The sequence below is a fragment of the Octodon degus genome, unplaced genomic scaffold (genome assembly GCF_000260255.1).
Source record: "Octodon degus isolate 3935 unplaced genomic scaffold, OctDeg1.0 scaffold00055, whole genome shotgun sequence".
NCBI classification, from domain to species: Eukaryota; Metazoa; Chordata; class Mammalia; order Rodentia; family Octodontidae; genus Octodon; species Octodon degus.
Window position 1 is genome coordinate 12260747 of NW_004524631.1, and position 8885 is coordinate 12269631.

General features: G+C 40.1%; 1 protein-coding gene across 1 annotated transcript; it reads right to left on the minus strand.

The window, feature by feature from the left end:
- Window positions 1-442: 442 nt before the first annotated feature.
- Window positions 443-4112, minus strand: LOC101560609 (zinc finger protein 41). Its single transcript, XM_023717812.1, is given in 6 exon segments — window positions 443-843; window positions 994-1267; window positions 1269-1405; window positions 1408-1816; window positions 2222-2278; window positions 4104-4112. Coding segments are annotated over 6 exon segments (1287 nt in total).
- Window positions 4113-8885: the final 4773 nt, after the last annotated feature.

The following is an 8885-nucleotide window of genomic DNA, read 5'->3' on the forward strand; positions in this document are numbered from 1 at the left end:
ATGATCATTGCCATTTATTCAAGTCCTTCATCTGAAAGTCACTCTGTATTTAACTGTATGTCAATTGTGGTGATACTGGAACTTGTTTTTCTACTCAGTGGAAGGACATTTGGCTTCACTTGTCTTCTGTGCACTCCAGCCACAGCCTCTCATGCCTGCTCCCACCCCTCCCCCCAGAGATTGCAGTTCCTGGCACTACCCATCCCCTCTCAGGCATAACTCATGTACACTTGGCTGGAACTGCTACATGAAGGTTATTTCAATCACCAGGTTATTACAGTGTTTTTCTCCACTGTGTATTTTCTGGTGTTTAATGAGATTTGACCTGCTAGTGAAGGCCTTCTGACATTTTACACAAGTGTACAGCTTCCTTCCTATATGAATGACCTGATGCATACTGAGTGTAGTTTTCTGAATGAACGCTTTCCCACATTTGCTTCATTCATAGTGTCTTTCTCCAGTGTGGGACTTCTGAAGTCACATTGAGGCATGACTTCCAGGAGAAGGTTTTACCACAGTCACTGCAGGTATAGGGCTTCTCCTTAGTATGAATTTTCTTGTGTGTTATAAGATTGGATTGGTCAGCAAAAGCCTTTCTGCATTCAGTACAAACACTGGGCTTCTCACCTGTGTGAATTTTTTGATGCACATGGAGCTGTGACTTCTCAGCAAACCATTTTCGATGGTCACTGCATTCATATGGCTTCTCCCCAGTATGAATCCTATGGTGTGCAATGAAGTATGATTTCTTGATGTGGACCTCCCCACAGTTAGGACAGACATAGGGTTTCTCTCCCATGTGGATCCTCTGGTGCATACTTAGTGTTGATTTCTGGATGAACGCTTTTCCACATTGCTTGCATTCATAGTGTCTCTCTCTGATATGAGATTTTTGATGGATTTTGAGGCATGACTTCCATATGAAGGCTTTTCCACAAGTACTGCATTTATAGGGTTTCTCTCTAATATGAGTTTTCTGGTGTTTGATGAGACTAGACTGATCAGTAAAAGCCTTCCCACATTCCACACACATATAGAGTTTCTCTCCAGTGTGAGTTTTCTGATGTGTAGTAAGATTTGTCCAATGAGTAAAGACCTTTCCACACTCTATACATATATTAGGCTTCTCTCCTGTGTGACTTCTGTCATGCACATGGAGTTGTGACTTTTTGGTGAATAATTTCCCACACTCAGTATATTCCTAAGGTTTTTCACCAGTGTGAATTAGCTGATGTGTGTTGAAGTGTGACTTCTGGATGAAGGCCTTTTCCACATTCAGTGAATGTATACGGTTTCTCTCCTGTGTGAGTCTGTTGATGCATCCAGAGTGCTGACTTTCTGCTGAATGCTTTCCCACATTCTCTGAAGGCATAGTGTTTCTGCCCAGTGTGAGATTTCTGATGTTACTGAGGTCTGAATCATGCGAGATGCCTTTTCCACATTCACTGCACTGATAAGGTTTTACTCCTGTATGAATCCTCAGATGTCTGAAGAGATCTGAATTTTGGAAAAACACATTGCCACATTGGCTGCACTTGTGGGGTTTCTGCTCAGCATGGATTTTCTGATTAGTAATGAGGTTTGACTTGAGAGTAAAGACCTTCCTACACTGAGGACATACACAGGGCTTCTCATATCTATAAATAATGTTATGGGGCTCAACTTGTGGCTTCAGAGTGCAGACTTTCTCACTTTTGTTGTGTTCATGGGATTTTTCTCCAGCATGATTTTTTTCTTGTTCTAAGAGATGTGACTTCCGGGTGAAGTCCTTTTCAAATTCAGTACATACATGAAGTTTCTCCACAAAATAACTTTGCTGTCAGTGGATGCGAGCTTGTTTGTGACTGTGGGATTTTTTACACTGACTGCATTCACAGGAACTCACTCCTGTGTTTGTATGCTCATTCTCTGTAGAGGAAAGACAACTGTTACCATCTCCAGAAGCTTTATTAAGGTTTTTTGTTGTAGTGATTCTATTATGGTTATATGAATTTAAAGTAAGTTTCAAACTCTTTACAAGTGTGTCACAGTTACTGAGTGCCTTAATTAAAAGAACAAACTTAATAGTCAAATGAATTATTTGTTCAATGTTTTGACATTGACAACCTTTCTCCTTAATTAATGCTTTGATATGATTTAAAGGTTTAATTTTGCTCTTGCCACAGTTCTTCTAAGATGGAACACAAGGAATCAATTTCTGTGTGTCTATCAAGTTTCTCACTGTGGAATGAAACTTCTCCAGAAATTTCCTGTTGTTGACTTTTCCCAATATCTTCACCTAAAAAGAAAACACAAAAAATAAAAATGACATATGGAATGAGTAGAAAAGATGAGGGGTCTGTGTAGTTCAACAGGCTGAAGACAGGGAAACAGAGCAGTATAATAATAATATAGTAAAAGAAAATTCTTCCAGGATACTTAATAGATGTGAATTGTTGTATATCACCTACAAGGTAACAGAGACCATGTCAAGTGCTTTCCACAAAGTAGTTCATTGACTCTTCATTGCACCCTATGAGGGAGCTTCTGTGATCACACAAGTGTGTGTGTGTGTGTGTGTGTGTGTGTGTGTCTGTCTGTCTGTCTGTCTGTCTGTTTAATTTGGGTTTTTTGCAGTACTAGGGATCAAACCCATATATACTAGGTAAACTGATTATTACACTGAACAATATCCCCAGCCAACCTGCCATAATTTTCAAGACAGGGGTCTTGCTAAGTTGTCCAGCCTAGCTTTGAACTTGCCATCTTCCTACCATAGCCTCTGGAATATCCTGGATTATAGCTCAATTTTCTGCTCATCTGTGTTTTACAGATGAGTAAACAGAATCACAAAGATGTTATGTAACTTTAAGATCAACTGCTTATATTTGGGAAACAGGGAATTCGAATCCTAGAAATCTCATCCTGCTATGTAGGAGAGCTGGATAAAAAGTAATCAGAAGAAACTGAAGTCTATTAAGGGGAAGTTGGACATGGACACAATATTCCATAATGTACATGCTGATTATGTACCAGCTTGAAACCTTGACAAACTCTATTTCCTCTTCCGTTTTCCTTGGGATCATTATAAGTATCCACATTACATTTCTATGTCTCAAACCAATTCCTGGAAACTGGTGGAAAAATTATTACAAGTAAATGTCTGTGCTCTAAGTGTGTAACTCTCAGCAAACTTGTGTTGAATCAAGAGTTCCATGATTTTAGCAAAAAGTGCAAAAAAGCCAGATATAGTGGTACACATCTGTAGTCCTAGCTATTTGGGAGACTGAGGCAAAAGAAATGACAAGTCCAGGGGCTGGTGAGATGGCTCAGTGGTCTAGAGCACCTACTTAGAACAAGCTCAGCAAAGCATGGGGACCGCGGTTCAATCCCCCAGCACCACATGCCAGCCAGCCCTGCCCCCTGGTGGGCTGAGCTGGCCACACACAAAAAAAAATTAAAAAAATTTTAAAAAAAGAAATAACAAGTCCAAGGCCAGCCTTAGCAAGACCGTTTTAAAACATAAAAGTCTGAAAAGGGCTGGGAACATCATTCCATTATAGAATGCTAGTGTAGGGCATGTGAGGTGCTAGGTGGAGCGGGTAGAGTAAAACAGAAGAAGGAAAGCTATATGAGGCAGAAACTGCAAATCTTCTACTCAAAACCCTTCTCCTCTTCTTTGGAAGTAACAGAATATGGCTGAGTCTACATTTGCCAGCCTCACTTTGTTCTTTCCAAAGGAAAGTGAAAAGAGGTAATAAGTGCTGCTTCCAGGCATGTTGTAAGACACTGGGGAAACCTCTCTTCTCTTTCCTCCTTTTCCCATGGAGCCCACAGTGATCCATGGCTAAGGGTGCAACTGACAACCATATCGTAGGAGATGGTAAAGTTGAAGCAATGACTTGGAGCAATGTCCCTGAGTGGCCTGTGAAGATCAGAGTTAACCTGCTGACCTGGACCCATCCATGTCAGAATTCTTACATAGGAGCTGATATACATCTATATTTGGGTTGTTATTTGTGTCTTCTGTGCCTATTCCAATGCATTATCCTAGACACCAGCTCCAATCACAGTACACTTCTGGAGAAGTTATGTTTGCTATGAATTCATAAAGAAGGCAATACATTGGTCATGTTTACACTTGATTTGACATAGTTTACATGTTACAGCAGAAAGGACTAATACCCAAAACTCAATACTGTTAATATTTCATCCTGTTTTTCTCTCTTTTCACATATAATGTTCAGATATTTGAATTCCTCTGAACAGATGGTTCAAAATTTCTTCTAGAAAGATTAAAGTATCTGCTTCCCTTTTCTCATAGTCAATAAACTTACGTTTACTACAATCTTTCTGTCTTTCTTTTGATAACTCTGAAAAATTATCAATTTATTGCTTTCTGGCTCTAAATTCACCCTTTCTCATCTGCTGCCCAACAATGGATTGGAATCTCCTTAGCTATTTTTCCTTTATCAGCCAGCACAATGATAAATCTTGTCAGTAGAGGGCGCCATAGATGCATGGCAGGAGCAGGGGGCTTTGCTTTCTTGTTCTATGGGCTCACTTAGCAGGCTCCTCCAGCCAAGGCTTCTTGTCTAGCAACAGGCTCCTGTAGCAGAGGTGGCTTTGTCATCTGCCTCCTCACGCACACAGCATGCCTGGCATCCAAGTTTCGGAGTGTGGGAGGCTTCTCTAAGCACAGCTCCTATACTATCAATGATTCTCTGGCACCCAGGTCCTGCAACTTTAGACTTCACAAGCACCTAGATCCTGTAGCACTAGTAGCTTCTCCAGCTCTAAGCTACCGTACTGCGTTGTAGCCAGCAGCACTGAGCACTGAGTATCTTATTCCGTGCTCCTCTGGGATGATTCTTTATAGAATTACCTGCAGTGAGACATCTCTGTATGAAGAACTTTTCCTGCAATGTGTCAAGCAGATTTCCAGTAAGTTCTGGCAGCGTGGCCCAATAGCAACTCTTCTGCTGTGCCATAAGCTATAGCTATAGCTTCTCAACAAAGTTAGCATCTCAGCCTAGGGAAGTAGGTGAGCCTTATCCCTGGATGCTCAATCCAGCCTGCTATGGTTTGGATCTGCTCTAAGTGGGTTCCCAAAAGATTCATGTGTTGGAACCTTGGACCTCAGTGTGGTGGTGCTCAGAAGTGGTAGATGTTTAAGAGGTGCAATTTAGTGGGAGAGGCCTGGGTTACTGGGAGAAGTAACCTTGAAAGGTATGAATGTGGATCTCTTGGGATCCTGCTTAAGTTCTAAAAGGATATTGTCATAAAAAGCAAGAATGATCCTTTCCCAATTTTTCTATGGCTTCCTGTCTTGCCAAGGGAGTTCTGCTCCAATATGCTTCCACAATAATGCTATCCACTATGTGGTAAATGAGCCAAGGTGGCCCTCACCAGAGGCCATAGCCATGAGCTGATTTGATCATGGACTTTCAGTTTCCAAACTGTGTGCTAAATAAACTCCTTCTCCTTATAAGTTACCCAGACTCAAGTATTTTGTTATGATGACAGAAATGGAGTGCCATGCAGCCATAAAGGAACTAGCCATGTGTTGTGTCTCCTAGTACTTTATTTTTGAAAGTCTTTCTACTACCTAACACACAAATACTTTGACTGCACTATAGCTGAAGAAACTTTTTTGTTTTTTATTATTAATTTTATTGAAAAACAAATAGCCATGAGACAGGTTCAAAACAGGTTAGTAGGACAGTTACAATAATTAATACATTCCATATTGTTGTCTTCATAGTAGCTATTCACAGTGCAAGATGCAGGCATGATATCCTGTCCAAACACTATTAGTACAAATCTTTTTTCTCATTGAATTAAGAGAAAGTAGCTGTATATTTATCCTATTTTGTATATACAGATACAAAACAGTCCTTCATTTATATCCCTTTTTTTTGTTTAGTTTTGTTAGAGATGGGTATTCCATTGCCATTTAAATATTTTAGGTGCATGAATTCCAGCTGAAGAAATTTATGTTAAAATTTCCTTATTCACATTAGTGTGAAATTTATCTGTCCTCATCAAACCCTGAGTCATATACTAAGAAATGGACTTGCCGGGTATGGTGGCACATGTCTGTAATCCCAGTACAAGGGAGACTGAGGCAGGAAGATTGCTGCAAGTTTGAGGTCAGCCTGGAATACATGGTGAGTTCAAGGGCAGCCTAAACTATGCAGAAAGATGCTGTCTCAAAAAAAATAGACTCAATCCATATGGACTTCAAAATATGTTGTATGTGATAAGTATATATATACTTTTATTTGTCAATTTAAAAATTAATAATTTTTTAAAGAAACAAGCTCTTATCCCTCAAGTCTTTCTAAAATAATCCAAATGCCCATCAACTGAGGAGAAGATAAAAAGATGTCGTATTTTTACACAATAGAATATTGCTCATCTATAAAAGAGATAAACTCAGGCTTTTATAGTCAAAAGGATGCAATTAGAGACCACACTTGTAAGTGAAATAAATCGGACTTGCCTGTGCAAACATTGTATTGTCTCACTAAAGTAAGAACCTGAAAGAATAAACAAAATATGAAAAGTACAAAAATAAATAAATAAAATAAAATAATAGAAGAAAAAAAAAGTTAAGGGGCCGGGGAGATGGCTCAGTGGAATAAGCGCTTCCCTGGCAAGTGCAAAGGCCTGAGTTCAATCCCCGGTTCTGCAAAATAAAATAAAATAATAGAAGTAAAAGCCTCAGTTACCCCTCAATCAAAACTTCTATGCTTTGTGTTGAGTTCCTTGAGATGAAAGATTAGAAAGAGAGAACCATACACAATATGCTGCAGTCATTGAGACCAATGGCATGGGTGTGGTATACTTCAGTGGCAGTGTGTGCTTAGCCTGAGTAAGATACAGGGTTTAATTCCCAGAGCCACAAACTGGAGGAGCCATTGCATGGGACAGGTGAAATTTGCTCACAAGGTAGAGCATGTATCATCTGAAAAGACAGGGCACAGGATAGAGAGTCAGAGTCAGGAAAAACTGTCACATGTGGTAGATAGGTAGGAGAATACAGTATATGGAGCTGGTTTTGAGTGATCTCACTGAGAATTGTGAAGATGAACTTAGGAACTGAGAAGAACTGAGAAGGCAAAATAAGATTTTCCCAAAAAAAGGAAGAAAAGAAAGGAAAAGCAGTCAGAACTTCCAAGTGATTTAGAAAAGACTAGTAGAAAACACTGAAGTAACACTGAGAGAGTATGACAAAACTTAGAAGGTGACAAATGTTCCTGGCACGTGAGGTGGTGCTTCTGATCTCCAATGTACTGAGGATCAACAGGAGCCATCAAGGGCTGGGGAGATAGCTCAGCAGAATAAGTGCCTGTCTGGCATGCACAAGGTCCTGAGTTCAATCCCCAGTACCCCCCGACCACACACACACTCACACACACGGAGCCATCAAAATTTCAGTACAAATTGGATGTGGTTGGTCAAACATAGTCTCAGATACTCGAGAGAAATATCATAATTTTGGGCCAAGTCAGGCAACTTAGAGAGACCTTGTCTCAATATAATAAAAGAAAAAGGGCTGGGAATGTTGCTCAGTGGTTAAGTGTTGACCTAACATGTGTGATGTACTGAGTTCCATCTTCAGTACCACCACCAAAACATATATTTGGCATCTCTAGATCACTACATGGACATGAGGAAAAACATGAACAGAATAAAAGGGCTCCAGGAAAACTACATTTGTGGAGAAAATGATAGCAGGTAAATAATGTACTGCTCAAACTCATTACTAGAAAAATGCAAAAAGACACATATAATTTTAGCACTCTGGGAGACTGAAGCAGGAGAATCTCAGGTTGAATCCCAGCCTAGGAAATTTAGCACCTTAGCAAATCCTGCCTCAAAATAAATAAGGGACAAATGTGTAGCTCACTATGAATGATCTGGGTTCAATCCCAGTACTATAAAAAATTAAAAATGAGATACCACTTTATACCCATTGTTGGCCCCAAACTGAGAAACATCGGTACTGCTAATTGTTAGTGGAAACACTAGGAAAGAAAGAGCCCATGTACATTACTCCTGGGAGTCAAGATTAGGGCAGATGATCTGAGAATATTATGGCAGTACTGAGGCAAAGGATGAAGGCTGGTAGCACGTTGATATAACACACTTGACATAGGTGAGGCCCTAGATTCCTTCCCTAGTGCTGAAAAGAAGAAAGAACAATGAGGCTACGGATACTGAACAATTAGGCAGACTCTCAGTCCATATATCCTTGAAAAGCCCTCACACCCCAGAAAGGAAATTTTATGTGTAAATTAACTGCTCTGTAGTCTATAAGCACTCTGGGAGGCTGAGGCTGGAAAGCCATATATTTGAGCCCAGCTTGAATAAATTAGTGACTCAGCAACAATTAGTGACTCAGTGGATCAAAAAAAATGGGCATGGAATATGGTTCAGTATAGAGGCACTTGTTTCAATCCCTAGTAACAAAGGGTGAAAACAAGGATGGTATGTCATTTAGTTAGCTCTCATATGTAGCTTCCCTGCCAATGGCTATAAGCCCTCTCCTTGCTTCAACATGAAGATGGCTTCTGCTTTGGGGACTTGATACTCTATTAACAGGATATGAAACAAGATTGGGCCAAGTAGACAAGGTTTTGGGGTCTTTCAATGACACATTCCATTTGTTCTTTGGGAAGGGCTCCATGTTTCATTGGGAATGTAAAAATAATCACAGAGTTGAAAGGGACTGAAAATTCTTAGCCATATCAAGGATGACATTGTGACACAATTTAGATCTCCCATTTTGCTGAACAGCTGAGCATGGAAATCACTTAGAAAGCCCTGGCACATGCATAAGGCACTTGTGCTTACCTACAGAGAGCAAGTGGCAATAGTTCTCCAGTGTCACATCCCAG